We start from the raw sequence: 26131 nt of genomic DNA on the forward strand, positions 1-26131 counted from the left end.
ACAACTAAACATTTCCGGTAACTTTTGCTCATTCCTGCACACCGGCTTGGAGGACTTTTCGCCCATTCCTCCGTACAGAACAGCTTCAACTCTGGGATGTTGGTGGGTTTCTTCACATTAACTAATCACTTCAGGTCCTTCTACAACATTTCGATTGGATTAAGGTCAGGACTTTGACTTGGCCATTCCAAAACATTCACTTTATTCTTCTTTAACCATTCTTTGGTAGAACAACTTGTGTGCTTAGGGTTGTTGTCTTGCTGCATGACCCACCTTCTCTTGAGATTCAGTTCATGGACACGTCCTGACATTTTCCTTTAGAATTCTCTGATATAATTCAGAATTCATTGTTCCATCAATGACGGCAAGCCATCCTGGCCAAGATGCAGCAAAACAGGCCCAAACCATGATACTACCACCACCATGTTTCACAGATGGGATAAGGTTCTTATGCTGGAATGCAGTGTTTTCCTTTCTCCAAACATAACGCTTTTCATTTAAACCAAAAAGTTCTATTTTGGTCTCATCCGTCCACAAAACATTCTTCCAATAGCCTTCTGGTTTGTCTACGAGATTAAAGATTTATGAACATTAACCAATCTGAGAGAGGCCTTCAGTTGCTTAGAAGTTACCCTGAGGTCCTTTGTGACCTCGCCGACTATTACACGCCTCGCTCTTGGAGTGATCTTTGTTGGTCGACCACTCCTGGGGAGGGTAACAATGGTCTTGAATTTCCTCCATTTGTACACAGTCTGTCTGACGGTGGATTGGTGGAGTCCAAACTCTTTAGAGATGGTTTTGTAACCTTTTCCAGCCTGATGGGCATCAACAACTCTTTTTGTGAGGTCCTCAGAAATCTCCTTTGTTCATGTCATGATACACTTCAACAAACATGTGCTGTGAAGAACAGACTTTGATAGATCCTGTTCTTGAAATGACACAGGGTGCCCACTCACACCTGATTGGCATCCCATTGATTGAAAACACCTGACATCTGACACCTCACCTTCAAACTAACTGATCATCCGTGAGGTTCACATTCTTTTGCCACTCATAAATATGTAATATTCAATCATTTTCCTTAATAAATAAATGACCAAGTATAATATTTTTGTCTCATTTGTTTAACTGGTTTCTCTTTATCTACTTTTAGAACTTGAGTGAAAATCTGATGATGTCTTAGGTCATATTTATGCAGAAATATAGAAACTACTAAAGGGTTCACAAACTTTCAAGCACAACTGTATGCTGGGGAAAGGATAAGGCCTTATAAACCACCTAATAACCAAATGAAGAGAGGTCACCTACCAAGTAATAGGTCTGTTTGGCAATATTTTTGCTATTATAAAATTACTAAATATCACAGGTACAGCCATGTGAAAAAGTAAGCACACCCCATGAAATGTTTTTTTTTTCTTTTTTAACATGTGGACATTTCAAGATTTGAGGTTCATTTAATATATATGGATGAAAGGGATATAATATAACAACATTCATGCCACAGTTAACATTTTGCAGTCCATTGTATGATTTAATTAAACAGAAATGCACATTTTGCGTATAGAACAAGTAAATAAGCTAATACAATTATAACCACCTGAAATACCTAAAATTAGAATCGGGTATAGCAGATCAGGTGCAAATGATTAACACCCCATTACAGAGGTTCATATCTAAACCTGTACTTACTTAAACCTGAGACATTTGGTTTGGTTTGCGCTTTGTTACATATATAAAAAGGATTTAAAAAGATCTCCAAACAATTGGAAATCAACCATTCCACTCTCTGGAAGATAATCTACAGGTGGAGGAGATTTCAAACAACTGCCAACTTGCACTTCTGGGCCAGGTCACCCTAGCAAGTTGATCCTGTGAGCAGAAAGCAAGATGCTGAAAGAAGTCTCCAATAACCCCAGATTGTCAGCACAAGACCTTCAGGTAGCTCCTACTGGTGCTGTCCAAGTGCACGAGTCTGCCATTAGAAAGGAGTTCTAAATGGGAGGTGTGCCAGAAGGGAACCTTTGCTGTCCAGAAAAAACATCAAGGCAAGGCTAATGTTTACCCATAAACACCTAGAGAAAGGCCACGACTTCTGGAGAAATGTGCTCTGGAACAGATGAGGCATAGATAGACTTATCTGGCCACGGTACTAGAAGACATGATTGGCAAAAACCAAAGACAGCATTTGACTAGAAGAACCAGATACTAGCCACAAACCATGGTAGTAGAAACGGTTTGGTGTTGCTTTGCACCTTCAGGGCCTGGGGAGCTGGCAATTTTAGAATCCACCATGACTTGTACCAGAAGGTGCTTGAGGATAATGTGAGACCATCTGTCAAATCAGAAGCTTAATCAAAAGAGAACCTTGCAACATGACAATGGCCCTAAACATACCAGGTAATCCACCAGATAATACCGGAAAATAAAGAAATAGAGCGTTCTAAAAAGACCAAGTCAAAGCTTAGATCTGAATCCCAAGATGTTGTGGTGGGATTTGAAATGGGATGTGCATGCAAGGGAACCCTTAAACATTGCACGGCTGAAAAAACTCTACATGAAAAGGTTGGTAAAACTTTCTTCCAGTCGATCTCAGAGTCTGATGCAGTTATAGAAAACACTGACTCAAGGGGGCAAGACCAGAGCCAAGGGTGGACTTATTGTTCCACAGGCTTATGTGGCATAACTGCTCTTTTTTTTTGTTGAATAAATTATTTCAGCTCAAATTTTCCTTTTTCTCAATTACATCTTTACCTAAAGATATTGTTTAACGAAAAGGTCAAATCTTAATATGTCTACATATGTTAAAAAAGAAAAAAAACATATCATAATGTTTACTTAACTTTATTTCACATGACTGCATGAAATCATCAATATAAACGCTTCACACTCTCGTGCAACTTGAAGAATGTAGAGCAGGAAAACAGCATTTCATTAATTTAAGGTGTGTGCGCGGAGAATGCATTCCCAAATGAACGGAAAGAATTATCATAGAGGAGGAGGGTGCTATTGAGATTTTATTTCCATTATTTTATCACATGACTATTTCTGACTAATTTAACTTCATGTTTCATTAAAAATGGACTTGTTAAAAGGTTGAGCGTTTCAGAAAGGCTTTTCCTGAACAGCATATTGCATCATATTGTAATCTTCTTAGTATTTTCTGCATTTTGACAAGTTGATTTACAGTTCAGGGGAACATTTTAGGAAATGCTGGTTAGTAATTGAAAAATTATTTTTCAGTTTGCTTTGAATTTGTAGTTGCACTCCACTGTCAGCCTAACCCCAATACTTGTGTCGAGAACGGACCACTGTCGACTAGCCTTTTTATTCCTTACTAATTCTTCAACAGTAGACCATCCTCAGCTGACTGTAGACTGGTTTTGGGCCTTTGTGCAAAGGATACGTTGGCAAGAGTTAGGAGCTTTTCAGTTTTTTATGGCACTCTTCACTGAGCACAGCCCCAGAGCACTATGACAACTTGATACTGTATATACTCGCATTTAAGTTCTCCCGCGGATAAGACTTGATTTTACCATATAATTTCTGGTATTTTATAATGTCTGTCGTAATGTCGAATGCAGAAAACTCACGCTATTGTTCCAAGAGATTATAATATGCTAACACTCACCTGAGAGAGGAACCACGGAGCACACAGCCTTTTTTTTTTCTATGTATTGTGCCTACATGACCACACAGTAATACCCGAACTATTCCGAAGCGACATTTGCACTGTTATGTGTTTTTTTTTGTATCTGACACCCTAGTATACCTTTATCATAAGACCATCCCTTATCTACGATGGGGCGTTCGATCAGAAGAAAATATGACGCTGGTTTCAAATTAAAAGTCATTGAAGTGGTGAAAGAAATTGGTAACTGCGCTGCTGCAACAAGATTTCAATGTGTCTGAGAAACTGATGTGAGACTGGAGGAGGCAAGTAGATGTAAAAAAAAAATGTTAAGTGTCGTATTTTTGAACAGGCGTATAAGTCGGGGTCTGATTTTATGATTGATTTTTCGGATTTCAAGGCCCAACTTGTACGAGAGTATATGCGGTATTTAGAACCAAATACAGACTTAACAAATAGCCAGTTGTATAATGAGTACACGTAAAGAATCAAATATAGACTTTACATATTACCAGTTGTATAAGGAGTACACACACAGGTGAAATGGAACCTAACAATAGGGCCATTAATTAATTGTTGAACTGTGGTGGGCTGGCACCCTGCTCGGGGTTTGTTTCCTGCCTTGCGCCCTGTGTTGGCTGGGATTGGCTCCAGGACACCCCTGTGACCCTGTAGTTAGGATATAGCGGGTTGGATAATGGATGGATAGAATTAATTGTTGAACTATAGCCTATTGGCAATGGAGGAGAGGAAAACTAAATTCCAGCATTTCTAAACAAAATAAACCTCTGGGGGTCCGTGGTCACTGATAACATACAGAGTCAGACACAGTCAAAGTCCTGCAGACTTCAATCAACTGGCTGCCCACCCACTGCTGGGCCTTCTACATTGACGTCTCTGCTGGGCCATATAATGACAACAGAGTCTTTACATCCACTGATTCCCAGTATTTCTATTGGGAGGAAAACATCTTTTCATTGGAGCCCCTGCTAAACATGTAATTCTGTGCTCAAATGGCCGGTCACCATAGGTATCAAACATCTACACACCACCACTTGACATTTCAGATTTCATAGATATGAAGGCGGAGTGGTGGCTCTGAGGCTAGGGATCTGTGCAAATCCTGTAAATGGCAGAAGTGATTCCACTCTGTTGGGCCCTTGAACGAGGTGCTTAAGTTGCAGTTGCTCTGTCCTGGGGATGACATTAACCTGCATCCAGCCCTGCAAGCAGGTCCTCCAACTTACAGGGAAACCTTGGAGGTTGGTGGCAGGATTGGCACTCTAGCCACTGTAAAAAAACAACTCACCCTGTTCCATTCCATTCGAACATCTGTGGTGTAACCTGATGGCACAGCTGTACTTGGGTACTAATTTGGGATCGTGAGGTGGTTTGTCACGCGGTGGGTGCAGCAATGCGTTGTATCAGTGCTGGTGCCAACCTCTCTCATAGACGTGAAGGTAGAAACTGAAACAAACCATGTCAGACCTTTTTACTATTTTTGGTGAACATACTTAACATTTATAGGAACTGTAAGGAAAAATGATACATTTTTTAGTACCTTGATTTGTCTTCATTCCAGACTTAACATCAATAACTTGCTGAAATTTCATTAAGGGTTTGCAAACTTTTCACATTCACTGTGTGCACGTAGTGTAACATAAATAACACTGTCAGACCTCCTTAATCCAATTGAGAGTCACAAGAGGCCGGAGCCTGTGCTGGGAACAATGGAGTACAAGGCAAGAAACAGCTCCATGTAGGATGCCAGTCTAGGGCAAGGCCTTCTCACACGCCCACCGACAAAGTGCCAGTTTGGAATTGACAATTAAAACTAATCAGCACGACTTTGGAAATGAGGGAGGAAAACTGGAGTACTTGGCAAAAAATCCACCCAGAAATGGAGAGAGTGATCCAGCCTGCTGAATGTGGGAGGTCGATGCTACTTACCGCCTCACTGTGCTGTCGTCTTCTACAAGTTCTGAGTAAAAACAGAATAAAATATAAAAGAGGAGAGGCACAGTTGAAGCAGACTACACCATATGACAGAGACCTACTGCTTGATGTCTCCTCACATGTCTTCTCCCATGGTAGCTGTTTTCAGAACAAGAAGTCGTGATAAAATGTTTGACCAAAGTAAGAAACGTTTTAGTAACTAAAGCCTAACTGAAACAGCAAGATGATCCTCACAAAGTTAAATAGGTGATTATTCAAGTGACCAGTACTGTATTGCGAGTTCTTTAGTAGGACATGAGTAAAAAAATCAGCTCTTGAAACAAAATGCATAGAATTTTCTTTTACTTTTTTGGTTGTAATCGTTCAAATTTGTGTTTAATGTTTCTCTCTCACTCTCTCTTTTTTATTGCAGTTAAATTATTTGAAGTAATTGAAACAGAGAAGACACTGTATTTAGTTATGGAATATGCCAGTGGAGGTAAGTTAATGCATTTTTTTACAAAGGCCCATAAGAGATATAATATCATGAGAGGAAGTGAAATGGCTTTACAGACTGAAGCCGTTCGTTTCTGTATTAAAGAACAAGCGCATCATTTTAAGAATATCAAACATACAGTTCACAACACAATAGTATACAGTGGATAATTATATTTTTAATACACACCAAATTTAAAGATAGGAGGAACAATATTGTTTTTGCTAACAATTTTCAACTGATTTATGCAATGCCACATTTTAAGAAGCTAATATTTCTGCATTATGTTATTTGACAAGTATGTCATACGAATCCTTAACTGTTTGGCTAGGTGAGGCCTAGTACATTACCAGACGTGATCTGATACAACTTATAGCAATACAGTGGTGCTTGAAAGTTTGTGAACCCTTTAGAATTTTCTATATTTCTGCTTAAATATGACCTAAAACATCATCAGATTTTCACTGAAAGTCCTAAAAGTAGATAAAGATAAACCAGTTAAACAAATGAGACAAAAATATTATACTTGGTCATTTATTTATTGTGGAAAATGATCAAATATTACATATTAGTGAGTGGCAAAAGTATGTGAACCTCTACGGATGATCAGTTAGTTTGAAGGTGAGGTGTCAGATGTCAGGTGTTTTCAATCAATGGGATGACAGTCAGGTGTGAGTGGGCACCTTGTGTTATTTAAAGAACAGGATCTATCAAAGTCTGCTCTTCACAACATGTTTGTCGAAGTGTATCATGGCACGAACAAAGGAGATTTCTGAGGACCTCACAAAAAGGTTACAAAACCATCTCTAAAGAGTTTGGACTCCACCAATCCACAGTCAGACAGATTGTGTACAAATGGAGGAAATTCAAGACCATTGTTACCCTCCCCAGGAGTGGTCGACCAACAAAGATCACTCCAAGAGCAAAGCGTGTAATAGTCAGCGAGGTCACAAAGGACCTCAGGGTATCTTCTAAGCAACTGAAGGCCTCTCTCACATTGGCTAATGTTCATGTTCATGAGTCCACCATGAGGAGAACACTGAACAACAATGGTGTGCATGGCAGGGTTGCAAGGAGAAAGTCACTGCTCTCCAAAAAAACATTGCTGCTCGTCTGCACTTTGCTAAAGATCACATGGACAAACCAGAAGGCTAGTGGAAGAACGTTTTGTGGACGGATGAGACCAAAATAGAACTTTTTGGTTTAAATGAAAAGCGTTATGTTTGGAGAAAGGAAAACACTGCATTCCAGCATAAGATCCTTATCCCATCTGTGAAACATGGTGGTGGTAGTATCAGGGTTTGGGCCTGTTTTGCTGCATCTGGGCCAGGACGGCTTGCCTTCATTGATGGAACAATGAATTCTGAATTAAATCAGAGAATTTTAAAGGAAAATGTCAGGACATCTGTCCATGAACTGAATCTCAAGAGAAGGTGGGTCATGCAGCGAGACAACGACCCTAAGCACACAAGTCGTTCTACCAAATAATGGTTAAAGAAGAATAAAGTGAATGTTATGGAATTACCAAGTCAAAGTCCATGACCTTAATCCAATCAAAATGTTGAAGGACCTGAAGTGATTAGTTAATGTGAGGAAACCCACCAACATCCCAGAGGTGAAGCTGTTCTGTACGGAGGAATGGGCTCAAAGTCCTCCAAGCCGGTGTGCAGGAATGAGCAAAAGTTACTGGAAACGTTAATTTATGGGGTTACACCAGATACTGAAAGCAAAGGTTCACATACTTTTGCCACTCACAAATATGTAATATTTGATCATTTTCCTTAATAAATAAATGACCAAGTATAATATTTTTGTCTCATTTGTTTAACTGGTTTCTCTTTATCTAATTTTAGGACTTCTGATGATGTTTTAGGTCGTATTTATGCAGAAATATAGAAAATTCTAAAGGGCTCACAACCTTTCAAGCACAGCTGTATATTTTATTGCCTATTTTCTTTAAATGCATCCATGCCGTTTTCCAACAAAACACAAATCTTTTGGTTCTTCATATGTCGAATCAGTTGTATTGCAGTAGATTATATGGCAATAAATTACATTTCTGTAGTAACAAAACCTAAGGTACTAGGAGTTGATTGTTGTATGGCATGTAAAAGGTTTGTGGCATATTTTAGCAGGTGTAGTTTTGCTTTAAAATAGTGCAGCTCAGACGTGCGAGTGTACAGTAGGATATGTGTGGCCACGGAGCACTAATTCGTTCATTATGCACGTGCGAGTGAGTGATGTGCACACCCATCTCTCATTCGCAGCTGTGGATCAATGAACACAGAACCCACGCTTGTAGGGATATAAAGAGTCTGAGTTGTTTTCAAGGTAGATAAAACCAAGGAGAAAAAGAAAGTAGGTCCAGTGCTGTGAAGAGGAGACAAAGTGATCAAGAGGCCCAGTGGGAGTAGCAAGGGGAATCTCCAGGGGCGATTCCTCCCTGCTTAATTGGGAAGCAGGAGCAGTTGTTGGCTCGTGACATCTAGAGGACACCACAGGATGGCGGCAGGAGAGTCCATGCAGGTACCGACAGAGGTAACTGGAACAAGAGAGAAACAGGAGGTTTGACCACATTTGGTGGTGTCTCAGCCTTGCCCGGGAAGCAAGAAGGAGAGGGAGAGAGAGAGAGAGGAAAGACAAAAGGAAGGAGAAGATCCTGTCTTTGATTTGACTCCTAGTTTGAACTATTTATTTAATGGATTTATTGGTTTTATATCCATTGCACTATTTTTATGGATTATTAATTCTTGACTTTCTGCGCCACATAGTGTTTTAAGAAAGCACTTTTGCACTGTTACAGCAGATCTTGTTGTTGTGAGCCCTCTTTTGCCCTCTCCATATATGACTATTGATGTCCTGGGAAAAAGGCTGCAGACACCTGGTGCATCACATTGATACTTATAAAAAGGAATCAAGTAGTGTGGTGCTGGAAGTAGCACTGGATACTAAAAATTCCAGTATAGTGTATTACCTTTCACTATAGTTAGGTCTTATGATCCCGCGTTATTCTACTTCTTCAGCCTTTTTCTTTTATTTACAGATTTCCGCATTGTTTAGGTAAGGGGTCTTCATCTCCAGTCCTGGAGGGCCTCAGTGGCTACAGATTTTCATTCTAACCTTTTTCTTAATTAGTGACCAGTTTTTGCAGCAAATTGACTTTTTTTCCAATCATTTGAATCAACATGTTTTTTTTTTTTGAAGATTCAGTCTTCTGATATGTTTCATTTTTTCCTTAAGCAACATCCAAACAGAAGTAAGATGTGAAGTGAGCCAACAGATGTCCAGCTAAGTCGGGGCCTCAAATTCCAACCAATTTCCCTCCAGCCAGTTTCTTAATTAGAAGCCACTTCTTGTTCATTAAACCCGTTATTTAATTCCATGACTTGTTGCTGCTCTTATTGTACAATACCACACATTTCCAAAACTGTTCATTTTCTTTTTTCTAATAGCATTGTTAAAATGTTTTGTGGACCTGGCAGGCCAGGATTACTGAGACCTTCACCTTTCTTTATTTTCAGATATTGTATGATGGACACAGGTAATGTGTTGGCTCGTTTTGTATGTCATTATTGTTTTGCTGCTAATTGAGGAAAAAAGAAACAAAGTGTCTGAGTCTTAAATAGCAAGTCAATTAAAATTAAGGCAAAAAAAGTTAATTAGCAGCAAAAATGAGCCACTAATTAAGAAAAGGGTTAGAATGAAAACCTGCAGCCACAGAGTGGCCCTCCAAGACTGGGGTTGGAGACGCTGGTGTAGAACATGCAGTATCTCTCTTTCCTCTGCTGACTGAAACAATGCATTAAGAATCCTCCATATTTTTTTTTTAACGCCAAAATAAAATCAAACATGGATGTGTATGTAATTAAACTGTTGTTGTTATGAGTGAAAATGTTTTAAGAGTAAAGGTCAGCCCAGGCAGGAACGATTTAATCATCAAAATATTCAGATCTCAGTTCATGTTGCCTCGCTGCACAGTATACTAGCTGGAGATTATATTGTGCATAAACAGCAATTTAAACGTATTTTTTACATTCATATAGTGTTTATGGTGTACGAGTCAGATGCTATCAATGGTAGTCACAGTGTGGTTCAATATTACTAATTCGATGCATCACTAAATTGTTTCATTATGACAATTTAACATTATTCCATTTACTTCAAAATGCTATCTCATTTTTGGAATTATATAAACGTAAAATCTTTCTTCATGGTGGAAGAATAAATATTTCCTACAAGCTTGGCCTGAACCTGACAAAGGGTTGCTTTCCCAGAATGCAGAGGAGAGGTACTATAATGCACAGTATGATCAAGCACTCTCAATTGCGGAGCACAGGCAGATACTCTTGAATGGAAGTGGTGGGCTCTGGATACGTGTGGAGGTTGGCTGCTCTACCAGCCAAAGAAGTTCTGCAGCATCGTGACTGCTTCAGAGTGGTGTTTGAGGCACATTCACATGCACATATTTACAAAGTGACTGTGATTTATGAAGGGTAATGTGCATAATGCCGGGTTTTATCAATTTGGTGTTCACATATTTTCACAATCAAAACTATGCAAAGTTTTATAAATGAAGCCCCCAGGGTTCGCCCAAGGCTTTCTGGTGTCCTAGGGAAGATAATTTATTGAGAGAGCCATTGAGGCCACTGACAGAGCATGAATGAGGCTCATACGACCGAGAAGGAGTGTTCAAGCAGTTTTCCCAGAATTCCTAAAGCATCCAGTACATATGAAGCAAGTTGACTCATCTGTATTTTTTTTTTAATGTGGGAGCATTTGGATGACTCGGGCATAGTCTATTAGAATGTTTTAAATAAGAAAATGTAGACAGAAAAACATTTTTTTTTATTCATTACTAGGGGGCTTTGCCCCTGTCAGCGGCCGCTTCTCCGAAACCCCTCTTAAATGGTGATACATTGGGAAACAAATACATTGTTTTTTTTTTTTCTAACTCCTTATCAAATCAATCAGCTGCTGGCGTGTCAGGTGATCTGCAATTTGCTCGTCTATCCCTCCCTCTACCAGCGGTGCCAGTAGGTGCCATTCTGAAGAGGGGGGCTGAACGCACCCCAGGGAGATGCGGCCGCTCCTCTGAAACCCCTCTTAAATGGTGATACATTGGGAAACAAGTAACGTGTTTTTTTTTTTTACCTCCTCTTTGCTCAGGCAGCTGCTGGCTTGCTGCTGCTGCTGCCGTGTGCCACATGATCTTGATTTCGTGCAGCGCTTCAAACGTAAAAAGCCTGTACAGCAGCTGAATATTCAATCTCTTTTCGCTGTTCCGTTGTTTCCCAGAGTAATAATTTCAGTTTGTTTGCGCTAATGCGATCTTGTATCATGGGACTTGCTTCTGAAGGTTGTAAGTATGACGTGACTTGTCCGTCTCGTGGGAAGTGAAAGTGTCTCTGTCTCTCTTCAAGAGATCACATCTTTTTTTTTTTATAATAGAGAGATTATCTATAGATCACATACCAGTTAGCAATGTGCCATACAGACTTTTTTTTTTTTAGTTATATGGCATTACCACTTATTATTTACCAGGTAGGCCTATAAAGTGTCCAGTGCATTTTTTTTCTTTTTGCTGGTGTGGCAGGAATATGTCAGCAATCACAATGTTAGGAAAGACAGAACTGATGCCATTCGACCTGATGTAATTTAAAACTTACACCAGTCAAAAAACACCTTGAATTTTGTGGGTAACAGCTTTAATCTCGTCACAAAGTTATGTACCTGACAAATCTGACTGTTTCCCATCTGCGAGTGGACGCTCCAGGCCATTGCAGTGTATCATTTCAGTAGTTCCTCCCTATCCAAACCTCCACAGAGATACCCAAACACAGAATGAAGTTCCTGTATTTTGAGCTGAACTGGATAGCCTGGTCCAAAATGTTAAAGAGCGTATTTATTTTGTAATTCGATTTTGGATCTTGCACAACTACATCTTTGTTTTTATATGAAGAGGTTTTCTTTTTCCTTTGACTGTTTATTGTCATTTCTGGAGGAAATGTATCAGCAACCTCAATGCTTTTTGCATAACTCTCATGCACCCAAGTGAAAACAATATTTTGTAGAGACCGGAGGCTTTTTTAATATATTTCTAAATGCTAGGGGATTGGGCACATCTCTAAACCTTTACCAAATTAAGTTTTATGAGTTAGCAGAGGTTTTGCAAGAACCAAATGACACACATTTTTTAAGGTAAGGTCTTGATGAAAAGGTTATTGACTTGATAAGTGCGTTCAACAGCAAATTGAATTTTATTTTAGATGTTAGCACAGAAAATGTTTCCATAGAAGAATGTGATTTATTTTAATCATTTGCTTATATATTATTTGTAAGACAAAAAAAAAAGGGGGCACTCCTTAAAATTTCAGACCCCCACTCGCCTACACCTTGGGCTGGACCGGCTCAAGTCCCTTTTTGACTTATGACCAACGGGGACGGCTTTATACCCCACTTCTTGATATTGGGATGCCCCTCGAAAGTCCTCTGGTCCTCCCCAGAGGTGGGTAGTAACGAGTTACATTTACTTTAATAACTTTTTTTAAAAATTGTACTTCTAAGAGTAGTTTTGCTGCACCATACTTTTTAATTTTACTTGATTACGTTTGTGAAGAAGAAACGCTACACTTACACCGCTACATTGGGCAACACTCGAATCGTTACTTTTTTTCCATTATATACGCTGTATTCCAAACATGCACGTAATCTTTACCTAAAATTACGTGAACCGTTTCCCATTCATTCCCTATGGTAGTAGTAAACCACTACCGATGTGATCTATTTTCTACCACTTCCATTTCGAGGGGCGCTGTTCTACGCTTTTCGCCGCTCTGCCTGCAGCGTCTGCCTTCATAGACGTGCTGGGGCCTTTTTCTTTTTTTTCTTAAGTAAATCGTTAAGTTTAAAATGTCGATCGCCATTATTTCTGTTGATTAATTAATGGTTTCATTGATTATAGCTAATACTATTATCAAGTGGTCGCTAATTTTGCCTGTTGTATACAATCTATCTCCACTCTCACTGCCTGCGTGCAGTGTGTGTCGATCGATATGATTTAACGTATTTCTTTTTGACATAATTCTCTGAGTTGTAAAATACATATACATTATATATAAAACGAAACTACTATATAGCTAATACTGTTATGTATCTGTCTAGTGCCTTCCCTGTCTATCCGTTTATCTAGTGCCTTTCACATGTGAATGTACTCTCACTGTCTGCTTGCCTTTCTGCAGCACCTGTCACATAGATAGATAGATAGACAGACAGTGCCTTTCACATCTATCTATCTATCTATTATATTGTGCCTTTCATATCTATCTATCTATCTATCTATTATATTGTGCCTTTCATATCTATCTATCTATCTATCTATCTATTATATTGTGCCTTTCATATCTATCTATCTATCTATCTAGCTGTTTTTTTTTTCTCCTGACAGTTTTATATCTTCTATTATACAGTGCCTTCCCAGTTTATCTATCTAGTAACTTCTCTGTCTGTGCATTATTCAGTGATCTGTCTGAACAGTTATAAGGACACTTGTTTATGTTAATTGCAGTCTCAATTTTTAATTCAAAACAAAAAAGCATTCCATGTCTATTATACAGTGACTGTGTCAACTGTGTCAACTGTGTCAGCTATCCGCAACTGGCCAGTCAAGGTAAAGTGAGACTTGTTGTTCGTGCACAAGCTGCCTTGTTCTGATGTTCTTTTCTATCAGCTGTGCTATTTGGAGGGCGAGTGAATATGAAGTATTATACTTTCCGTGTACAGGAGATCTCGTCACTGTAAGTAGTTTGCACTGTTCAGACATACAGATCACCTACTGTAGGTATCGGCTTCAAAAGCTTTGTTATGAAAACTGAGATTTGGAACTTTGTGTTATTTGTGCATCTTTATTTTGTAAAGATGTGATTTATTTTACTCTGTTTTTATTTTATTATCTGGACATAGCAGAATTTGCACATAATTTAATATTTTTGTCTGTCTTATTACAACATTTCTAAAAAACTAAATGATTTATTATGATCAAACAGTGAATGAGTACTTGAGTAGTCTTTTCACCAAATACTTTTTCACTCTTACTTGAGTAATTTTTTGGCGGACTACTTTTTACTTCTATTTGAGTAATATTATTTTGAAGTAACGCTACTCTTACTTGAGTACAATTTTTGGCTTCTCTACCCACCTGTGGTCCTCCCCTAAGAGATGTGTCTGTACCCTGAAGTCCTGGTGTACATTTACAGAGCTAAGCACTCTTAGTGACCCTGACGTCCCATCTACTGTCACAGGACACAGGGCTGCACCTGTATGCCCGAGGGACTGGGTGGTCTTGGAGCAGAGGGCTTCACACTCCAGATGTCTACTAGGCTACCTGTCACTTAGCATCGTGGGGAAGGATTGCATACTTGTACTCGGGCTGCAACTCTCTCATGTCACTTGTTGCCCCTGTCTGCTACCTTTACACAGCATTCAGCATGGCCATGAGGCATACTGTCAGCTGTTTACTTCTACTGGCACCCAGTGAAGCCTTGCCATCAGCAATGTGAGTTGGTCTCCTCTCTAATGGACATGACCATGCCCATTTCCAGTCTTTTTATTCTTCCTTTCTCCGCTCTTTGCCCACCCAACACCCCATTATGATACACATGGTCAAATGAGGCAGAGCCAGCCCTACAGCATCAGGCACAAAGGGAGACCCAACACTGGGCAGTGCACAAGTCCATTACAGGGCTCACTTATGCAATCACAAATTCTCACTCAAACAGGCCCAATTTATATGAATTCTGAATACATTTCTGAGGGTGGCAATAGCTATCAATAAACTTGATAAATATAGAATTATCTTGCCTTAACATTATTTCACAAATAGTCAGTGACTAGCTCCCACTCTGCAAGTGCCACAGAGACAATTCAATTAATAAAGCTGACATTTGAGAGCTTTTATGTCTGTTTTGTTCATGCTTGGTTCTTTTATTTATGTTAACGTTACTTTTGTTGATTATGTGCATTGTTCTTTGTTTTGGACGTTTTCTGTATATGTAAGCAGCCTGTGTTATGTTCCATGGGTTTTGTGGGTGGTCTCCCAAAAGGCAGGGCATCTGCCCTCCACCCTATATATTCAGAGGGTCTCCTACCATTCTTGAGAGTTCATTGTGAAATATGATGTGCAGTTTGTAAATTCTTTTGTATTTTGCAGTGCTTCATATTTTTCTAAATTTCTGGATTTTTGACCCTTTGCTCTGCATTTGGACTATTGTTGAGATTTTGTATTGTGACTTTTGGATTGCCTCGCTCGCAACTCCTTTATGTCTTTTTATGCTTCACTGTTTAACACAGCCTCTGAAAATAAATCTTTCATTTTATGAAGATTCTATGTGGCTTTTTTCTATCTTGCCAGGGTTTTTGCCAGAATTTCCCCGTCTAGTGAGTATTTTTTGTACTGTTCGTGACCTCCGTATTTTTGAGACTCCCAACTCATAACCAAATGACCTGCCAGGAACTGTGGGAGACCCTTCAGATATAGAGGGCAGCTCCTAACATGGCCCTGCGTCTTTGGGGGGGGGACCACCCACAAAGCACTTAACACAGGCAGCTTACATGCCTAGAAAAAATCAAAGATAAAGAACAATGCACATAATCAGCAAAGGAACGCTAAACAAACAAGTGAAGAATGATCAAAGCAGACATAAAACATGAATTTGAACCCCAGCCCTTTTTGGATGAGCTATAACAGACACAGGTTAAAAATTCCTCAAACAGAAGCTAATGTATTATACCACCACTTCAAATCTGTGATTTTGGGCAAAGGGCTACTGGTACTGTGCAGCGAGTCTTCATGGTGCCTCTTTGATGAAAGTCCTTACCAACCAGGGAAGGTCCCTTAGCAGCCCACAGAGATTCTGATTTGACGATGTGATATTTTCATTATTTCTGGTTGCATTGCATTCAACTTTATTCCTCATTTATTGTAATATGTGCTATTTGTAGCTGCTCTTCTGAAACATTTACCTTACCTTAAATAATTATGATCTTAGAATTATTCATGAACTCTATAGACAAATTAGTGCAACATTCTGTTTTGTCTGGTGAATGGTTAAGACTGCCTTGAATTTGCTTGGAAATTGTAAATTTAATTTGGTGTTTTGTTTTTTTTTTTCTTTTTCTACCTTGTAAATGTACAGGTGAAGTATTCGACTACCTGGTTGCACATGGGAGGATGAAGGAGAAAGAGGCGAGAGCAAAGTTTCGGCAGGTGAGTCCACTTTTAATCCACTGGGGATGTTCTGTTTTGTAATTCATCCCCCTTCACTGCCTGTATATTTGCAATTGTTGTGGACATACTTGTCATGGTGACCATTCATGTTATTGGCTTGAGGAATAAGCACTGGTGGCAAATGTTGAAGAGCACTAGGTTATCCGCAAAAGTTGCATTCAATGGCTCAATATGTTTAGTGACCGTGACTCAAACTTTCATAAAGAGGCCGCAAGAAGATTTAGAAAATGTGAAGGCATTTGTTTCACTATGGCACGACCCACCATCTCACCCAAAAGAAAATCTAGTTTATCCCACTACTATCATTTATTCTTCCCTTTTCATTGGCCTACTCAGTCAGAAGACAACATATGTAATGGCCCTTGATTTGAAAACTCTCTCACACAACCCATACAGTCAAATGTTCAAACGGAGCTATTTGAAATGTAAAGTAGAGTTTGCTTGTTGCCAATGTGCAAGAACAAGTTCTAGTAAATAAAAAGCCACAACTGTTCTGACTTCTGCCTATCACAAATAGCAACTTGGAAATCTCCCACTTGTGTATCTGCAATTCAACTTTGGTCCGACATTGGCCTGTTTAGTTTTATTTATCCACATACAGGAACAGCAGACAAATGCAGACTCATAAAGCCTTAGTGGTTCCTAATCAGTTGTTCGGGTAACCTAAGATAACCTTCTCAAACCATGAAGACTTCAAACAGACAGCAACAAGGTGTGGAGTTTTGAGCCAGCAGGCTGGATGAGTGAGGCAGCATCGCTAATCACCGCTCCACGGTGTTGCCCACCAGACAACTAATATTTATTTTATATTCTACCATTAACAGAAGGTAGCATCAAAAGGGACTACAGTAATCCCTCCTCGATCGCGGGGGTTGCGTTCCAGAACCCTCCGCGATAGACGAAAATCCGCGAAGTAGAAACCATATGTTTGTGTGGTTATTTTTATATATTTTAAGCCCTTATAAACTCTCCCACACTGTTAACATTATTAGAGCCCTCTAGACATGAAATAACACCCTTTAGTCAAAAGTTTAAACTGTGCTCCATGACAAGACAGAGATGGCAGTTCTTTCTCACAATTAAAAGAATGCAAATACATCTTCTTCTCTTCAGGAGCAGAGAATTTCAGAGGGAGAGAGAGAGAGCGCTCGCAAAGAAAAGCAAACAATCAAAAAATCAATACTTGTGCTTTTAAGTTTGCTGCGGCATTTTTTAGAGGAGCGTTAGTATCTTCTAAGCAAACAGCCTCTGTGCAAACAGCCCCTCTGCTCACATCTCCTCCGTCAGGCGCAGAGAACGTCAGAGAGAGAGAGCGAGATTAAAGCAAACAATCAAAAAATCAATACGTGTGCTTTTAAATATGCCGAGCACCGCAATAAAGCAGCATTTTTTTTAGAGGAGCGTCAATATCTTTTAAGCAAACAGCACCTCTGCTCACAGCCCCTCCGTCAGGCGCAGAGAATGTCAGAGAGGGTGAGAGAGAGGCAGAGACAAGCAAACAATCAAGTTCCGCGCGGGATGCATATCTTATAGCATTGAGGAGTTTTAGTTAATATGTAATACGTGCTCTGATTGGGTAGCTTCTAAGCCATCCGCCAATAGCGTCCCTTGTATGAAATCAACTGGGCAAACAAACTGAGGAAGCATGTACCATAAATTAAAAGACCCACTGTCCGCAGAAATCCGCGAACCAGCGAAAAATCTGTGATATATATTTAGATGTGCTTACATTTAAAATCCGCGATAGAGTGAAACCGCGAAAGTCGAAGCGCGATATAGCGAGGGATTACTGTATACAAAAAAAGTTACGTAAAAGTACAGCTGTGGCACTGCTGCAGTTTTTTTCAAATTAGGGTTAGTATTGGTACTTTCTTTATTTACATTGGAAGAACTCAAAAAACCTTGGGGGGGGAAAAAGCCAAATCTAATCTTGTTTGACACAGAACCCCAAAAGGGGTATTAACAATATTATTGGCACTCTTGACTTAATATTTGGTGGCACACCTTTTGGAAAGAACAGTGAATATGTTTCTTGCACCTCTCTGCTGGAGCTGTTGACCATTCTTCTTTTGTAAAATGCTCCAGGTCTCCTAGATTTGATGGGTGGCCTCTCTCGATGACTCTCTTCAAATATCCCCACAAGTGTTCAGTGGTGTTTAGATCAGGACTCATTGCTGGCCACTTCCAAACTGCTCAGTGCTTGTTTTGAAACCATTTTTTGATTGTTTTTTGAAGTGAGCTTTGGGCCCAGTGTCACGCTGAAAGACTTGTTATGGATACCACGCTTTGTGACACTGAGTGCTACACTGCCCTCCAAAATTCTGTGCTCATTTTTGGATTTCATGATACCAGGCACAATTTCAAGGCACCCAGCGCCAGAGGCAGCAAATCAAATCCTAAGCATCAATGATTCTCGTGTTTTTTTGACAGTAAGGGTATTGTTCTGTTCTTTTGAAGGCTTCTTTTCTTCTGTAAACATAAAAATGATGTGCTTTAGCAAAAAGCTATCATTTAGTCTCATCTGACCGGAGTACAATCTCCCAAAGGATTCTGTCTTGTTCAAGTGTATTTTGGCCAACTCTAGTCTGACTTTTTTATGTCTCAGTGGGTATCCTACCATAGGGCCCCCTTTCACTGAGATGGCGATGGATAGTGTGAGTTACCACTGGTGTGTACCTTGTGCTTGAAGGTCAGCTTGGATCTGTTGTAGTAGATTGAAGTTCTTTCTTCACAAGTTGTGCAATCTCTCACCAATTTTTTTGTTTCTGTCCATGTCGGACCTTAAATGTGTTCATAATGTTGCATGCAGTGGACGCAGGAACAGAAAGGTCTCTGGAACTGAACTTTTAGCTGTGCAGTTGTTTAAGCTTGTCTACAATTTCAGACAATTCTTTACTTTTCTGTCTCTTCTCCATGCCGAGTGTAACACACAAAACACAAGTCAAATCCCCTTTCCTCTGTTTAACTCTTTCGGGGCTGATGTCAACTTTTGTCAAAAAGAGGAGTTGACGATGGTAATCGACTGTAAAATTGCGACAAAACCAACTGTTATGTTTTAGTTGGACTCTCGTTGCTTGAAGGAAAGTGAGCTTCATTGGTTTGACCGAGATTTCTTGCGCTTGTGTGAGTAGCAAGGCGCAAACAACAGCAAAAATGGCACTGACCGCTGATGAGAGATCAAAGTGATTGCATAAAGCAAACTACTGCATCTACGACGTTTTGACTATTATCTCTGAACTGGACTATGACTTGTCGGACTCCGATTTTGATACAAGTGATCGAAAACGAATGTGAGGTTCCAGCTTCAATTGACTGGTCCCCAGCCAATCATGGTGCTGAATGGGTTCATGTAGCTGATACGCCTATGGCAGTGCCACTTAACAATGATTAGAGGTAGAACCTAGATTGCAATGCCTCAGCCACGTGAAGACAGCTTGGCAGCAAGCCTGCCGCACATTCTTGTCAAACTGGCAGCCACAGCATGCAGCAACAAATGTTTAATCTTGATTTCTGTGTGAAACCATTGCTTTTCAAAAACTGTTTTTTGTAAAAATAGAGTTTAACTAGTTCAATATGTGACTTGTCCCAGATGATTTGGAATACCAATTACAACAGGATTATCTGCTTGAAATCCAATTATTTCTTACAACTTTGAAACTGTGCCATTCATTTTATCAATACTTTTCTGGGGTTCTGTGTGAAATTTCAAGATCAGACAGATGGCGTTTTTTTCACCCAGTTTTTTTGCGTTCTTCCAAATAAATACGTTAACACCGATCATTTTGTAATGTCAGACATTTTGTGGAAGACTTGACACATTAACTGAAAGAACTGCAGCAGTGCCGATACTTTTGGCCACATGTATATGCATCTTATAAAAATATTAAAGCATATGTGTAGCACACTCTGCTTTTCTTCTTAATTTTTTTTTGCAGCAAACATTTAAAATCTGAAAGTCACAGACATTTGTAATAGGACGTTTTTCAAAATGTTTTAATGGCTGTTGTATTTGTTTGTCTGTAATATACATGATGAGCTGAGCAATGATAATTTTCAAGAAAATGTGCTTGACTCTGTAGTGCAGACCAACAGCAGGCCTTGAATCTGAAATGAACTGACAGCAAGAAGTTCAGTTCTCAATCATGTCTCCCGTAATCAAATATCTCAGAATGTTTATTCAGTTCATTAGTAACAAACAATTACAGTTTAGGGTTAATGACTGCGCATTTGCTGGATCTTGAGATTGCAGTGCTGTCCACTGTGCTACTATGTCACGTCACCCTTGTCTATTCTGAGGAAGACGGAGGACCTTCCAGGCATAGAACTCGATGTGCAAGTCATTTTCATCCATCATGAGAGTTAGGAGTCTAAGACAAAAGCCAAGTAAATGAGTTTTATAATTTAGCATTTTTTTAATTATTTTAAAATGCTGTTTTGTCATATGATAGTATATTTAAATAACAATTAAAAAAAGCACAATCTCTTAATTAAAAAAGCGATTAAAATGAATTACCAGACAGGTTTTTCCCTTATCTGTTTTGATCCCTTCAGTCTTGATGAGAACATTGACCCCTGTGTGCTCTGTGTTTAGGTAATGCAAAGCAGTACTGCAGCGGGCAGATGAGCTTCTCTTTACAGATCAGCTATTCTAAGCAGTCGTGTATTTTAAAGGATGTTATTTGACAAAGACCTCTGCTTTCCCAACAGTGAATTGAATAAAACGCTAAAGTCACAGCCTCTTGAATAGAAAGGATTAGTGCCATTGCAGGAGAAACCACAATGAAAATAACCCTTTGTGCAGACGCATCGCTTAATTTAGCAAATGGATTTGTTTTTGATCTTCTGCAGTTTTGCAGCTCTCTTATAAATTGCTTAGCAGTCAACATAACAATTCACATGCAGTTGGTAATCGATGAATAAAACTGAGCATTTCAGCGTCGGGCACACAAAGAAATGTGTTACCATGATGCATCCCACCCACACTGACTATTTGATACCTGCTGGCGTCTGCTGTAGCATTTTCTATTGGCAGCCACGACTAAACAATTGCTGTGCACTTGTATTTCAAATAACAGCCAATGGGAGATTAAGTTTTGGAAACGCACGTCAGCCTCTTTCTGAAATGAAATGATACTTTTATTGTAGTTCGCTGTCAGCTGTAGCCACCAGAAATCTTGTCCTTTAAATTGTATTGCAGGTAGACCGGTGCCAGTGGATTATGTGTATGTGCTATAGTCAGACAGTCAATGACGTGACCAGTGACCTCAGTGGCTTTGAATACGTAGGTCATAGTAGTTGGCCTCAGGTTTGCTAGCATCTACCATCAGACACTTTCTTCATTTTATTCTATGCAGCAAATTAAGGATTACACTGCAAGGAGAGACATGATTTTCAGTTTCTGTTTCTCTATAAAGAAGATGGAAAGGTTGCTCTATCTCTAACAGATTTCCCATCACCCTTTACCCCATCTGTGAATTTTAGTAAAGTATCTATCTATCTATCTATCTATCTATCTATCTATCTATCTATCTATCTATCTATCTATTTCAGTTTAGATTTGACCATGAGTTTCAGTTTATGTATTCCATCCATCCATCCATCCATTATCCAAAAGGGGGCCAGTTTATGTATTCTGTATTTATATTTACAAACAAGATTTCCCTAATAACTATGTATGTTTTACTGTTTTTTTTCCAGATTGTCTCTGCTGTGCAGTATTGCCATCAAAAGCGCATTGTCCATAGGGATCTAAAGGTAGGGCTACAATTAAAAGACATATCGAAACCTTTTCCTCTCTTTATTCGTCTTTTTATTTTTACAGAGCAACTTCATTTTCTTGTGATCTTAATACTATGACTTCCGCACCATCATGTATTGTGTCACATATATAACCTTAGTTCAGGGTAAGACTTCGAAGCCCTGCATTGTTTTGCATAGGTATCAAGTTTATACAATATGTACAGCATAGCACATATTTACTGTACTTTGGGCTAATGGCAGACCTCACGTGGCATTCTCTGTGGCAGTGTGCTTCTCTGTTTAGCCAGAATGGTACACAAAGGATGAGTGGCATTAGCCGCGATGGCCAGTAGTTTATTAATTTACCTTCTCTCAACTACGGTCTCCAGGGAGTCTACATTAACTCACAGGACTGCCTTCCTTATCACTTTGACGTTGCTGGCTTCTCACTAAACGTGAAATAAGAACAAAATGAAGATGGAAACGGTGTCAACAAGGCTTCATCTGACGAAACTGCACAGGGAGGGACGCAGAAGCATTCTAGGTTCCAAAAGTACAAATTCTGCCCCTATGTGCTCAGCATAAATGTGCTTTAAGACGAGCTGATAATTATAAATGACTTCACTGGAATGACGTCAAACTGACACCCAGCCTGACTATGAGGAGTCGTGTATGCCATAAATACGAGTATTGAATTCACAGCTGCTTGCTGCGTATAACGGAATGATGATGTATTTTACACCAACAGAGTTTACTGTAGCATGTTTGTATAAGAAAAAGATTTCTTTTTATATTCAGTGATTGTCTCTTTTTAATGTATTTTAATAGAATGAAAGAGTAAATGCAGATTAAGAAAATAACAAAAACACAGTCAAATGTGCAAATTCTGCCTCGTATTTCTTCATCAAAGGTTTCCATCTTTTCTTCCTCTCCATTTAGAATGCTTACAAAGGTCAAACGCTAGTTATGCCGGCAGTACAATTAGCACCCTTGCAAGTGTAAAATAACTTGTGACTCGTTGTTGGTGCAGTTAACAATGACAAAAGCAGCACTTGTACCTGTGGCCAGGTGTTGCATACGGTACTTGAGTAGCACCCTGTCTGCTCTTTGGTGCTGGTGTTTTACACAGTACGTCACACAGACCCCGTCTTTAACTTTCAAGATTTTCCCTTCAGGCTCAGCTTCTTCAGCCTTTTTCTTGAATTTTTGCCAATTTCAGACTCTTGAAATCAATTTCTGTTATTATTATTATTATTATTTCTCTGTATTTTACTGTTATTTCTTACTTCACTTCAGATTCATTACAATGGTGTTCATCTTTTTATGCTGTATCTTATGCTATCGTCCTCCTCTAATAAAATCCCAACTCTATTCTCCTCCTCATCTCCAGACCAAAAAATATGGTCTAACAGAGCCCTCTCCAAATGACTACTAAAGCTCATCTTTTCTAAATAACATTTAATTATTTATTTAGTTTTTTCATTGTGTCTATGATTTCCTAGAAAACATATGCATTAAATGCACTCCTCTTCTTCTGCCTGCTTCCGTCAGGGGTCGCCACAGTGGATCATCTTCCGTAAATTGATTTGCCAAAATTTTACACCGGATGCCCTTCCTGACGTAACCCTCCCCATTTATCCGGGCTTGGGAGCGACACAAAGAAACACACTGGTTTGTGCATCCCCTGGTTAAATGCATTAAATCATTCAATGCAAAGTATTTTTTCTCGGGATCACAGTACGTACAGATTTTTCAACATATAAGAATTAAAATACACGCTCGTAGGTCAGGTAAGGTTGGGGACCAATGCACTGGTACAGTGTGTTGCCCCACAAACCACACAATTAAACAACTCAGAATCCTGGTTGGCATAGACAGACCAAAGACATGCAGTCCAGTCCCACCCTCCAGAAATGAAATGACCATCTATCTTCTGCAGCCAGGTGTTATGTGGGCGTCCCCTTGGCCTAGTCCATCCACTTGGGTCCTCAACAATGAGGATCCTGCAAGCCGAATAAGCCTCGGGGATTCGCACCACATGGCCATAGTACCGTAACTGATGCTCCCCTGCAATGCAAAGTCAAAAAGTCAAACCAGTGGTATCTAAGGATTCTCCAAGAGACACAGTACCGAAGGAGTCCAATCTTCATCTCAGGTCACTGGGTAGCATCCATGTCTTGCAACCATATAGCAAAACAAGGAGCACCAGGACTCTAAAGACTTGGACCTTCATCCATTTGCAGAAATATCGGGAGCAACACAAACCCCTTTCAAGTGACCTCATGACCCCCCATGCTCTCCCAATCCGTTTACTGACTTTATTAGAAGTGTCACCAGAGACATGAATGTCACTGCTTGGGTAAGTAAACCTCTCAATGTGGTCGACACTCTCTCCACAAACAGACACACTGCTGATGGGTGTGCTCAGGAGGTCATTAAAAGCCTGGATCTCAGTTTTTATCAGGACACTCGCAAGCTCTGACACGTAGACTCCTTGCTCACTCAATCTCTCGAGAGTCCTGATCAGAGCCTCTATTGGCTCTGTGAAGATCACAGCATTGTTGGCAAAGCGAAGATCAGTATTTCTTCACCCACAGATGCCCCACAGCCACTGGACCCTACAACCTACCCAACACCCAGTCCATACAAGCATTGAACAGAGTAAGATAAAAAAAAAAACACACCTCTGATGAACCCCAGAATCAACAGGGACAAATGCAAAGGTTCTGCCACCACCCTGCACAGCACTCACAGTACCAGTGTACAGGCTGGCCATGATATCCAGCAACCTTGAGGGGATCCCACGAAGTCTCAGGGCAGCTTAATCAACTGAGTCGAACGCTTTACAAGAATCGACAAAGGCCACAAAGAAACTTTGCCGATATTTGTGTTTATGCTCATTGAGAAACCTTAGTGCCAGGATGTGGTTGATGGTAGATTTCTTAGGAGTAAAACCGGACTGCTCTGGTCGCTGCTAGGTGAGCAAGTGATCTTGGGTCCTATTGAGGATGACCCTAGCAAGATGTTACCCGGCACTGAGAGGAGTGTTACACCCTGTAGTTGCCGCAATCCAGGCAATCACCCTTCCCTTTCTAGATAGGGATGACAAGTCTAGTTTTCCAGTCAGTTTGAATGACCATACCATCACCTGCCCCGATTGTGATTCTCCAAGGAACAGATTTGGATGTGCGTAATGGTTTGATTCCTCTGTAAGCAGGACTTGGTTCACTAGACCACAGATGGTGTGTCACTTGCTCACAGATTCATCTAACAAACACCTCCTTATTTGCCCTCAACCACCCTTCTCAGTTGCCGGTACAGACCAGAGTTGCCAACAAGTCCTGTGTTGCAACTCCTCTCCATGATATCCAGGGTGCCCTGCAAGAGGAAATACCTCCTTCTGGGAACACTGGTAATATAGACAGGCTCATAGACATATGTATACATATTAATAAAAAATATATATATATTAATTTCATAATATTGATTGATTAATTTATTTAAATTCTTGTGACACTGTAAACTATGGCAGCATACATAAGGCCAGTTTACAAGTAAGGAGAGGAAAACATAAACTCCACATAAGAACTTAAGAGTCAGTCAGCCCAGTATTTTTAACCCAGAAATCGCTCTGAGGCCTGCAAAATATCATCATGTCAGCACTTAAAGGCCTGCAGCATACACTTACCTACACTAATTGATCATTTATTTCATTTTTCTGTTTGCCCTTAAATACTGTAGTTTATATCTTCAGTACCACCCGGGGGAGTAAACGTTAACATTATACAAAGTTATTGTCTGTTTTACCTGCATTTTTATCACTCTTTAATTTAATATTGTTTTTTTTTTTTATTATCAGTATGCTGCTGGATTATGTGAATTTCCCCCTGGGATTAATAAAGTATCTATCTATCTATCTATGATCCCTTGTAGAGGAAAACATTTTGAAGTCTAAGTAGACACCACCCTACTAAAGCCCATTTAAAATGTTAATTTCTTCCGTCATGTCACCTCTTAGTCTCCCTTTAACATGAATGTAATCATTCAGTCT

General features: G+C 39.7%; 1 protein-coding gene across 8 annotated transcripts in view; it reads left to right on the forward strand.

Annotated features, from left to right (window-relative positions):
* mark1 (MAP/microtubule affinity-regulating kinase 1) overlaps window positions 1–26131 on the forward strand; it is a 395537-nt gene that overhangs the window by 310787 nt on the left and 58619 nt on the right. For all 8 annotated transcript variants that reach the window (XM_039738976.1, XM_039738974.1, XM_039738977.1 and 5 more), the window contains 3 exons: window positions 5997–6062; window positions 16250–16320; window positions 22039–22095. In XM_039738976.1, coding sequence (XP_039594910.1) covers window positions 5997–6062; window positions 16250–16320; window positions 22039–22095 — 194 coding nt within the window. The remainder of the gene's footprint in view (window positions 1–5996; window positions 6063–16249; window positions 16321–22038; window positions 22096–26131) is intronic.

Source organism: Polypterus senegalus, chromosome 16 (assembly GCF_016835505.1).
Source record: "Polypterus senegalus isolate Bchr_013 chromosome 16, ASM1683550v1, whole genome shotgun sequence".
NCBI lineage: Eukaryota > Metazoa > Chordata > Cladistia > Polypteriformes > Polypteridae > Polypterus > Polypterus senegalus.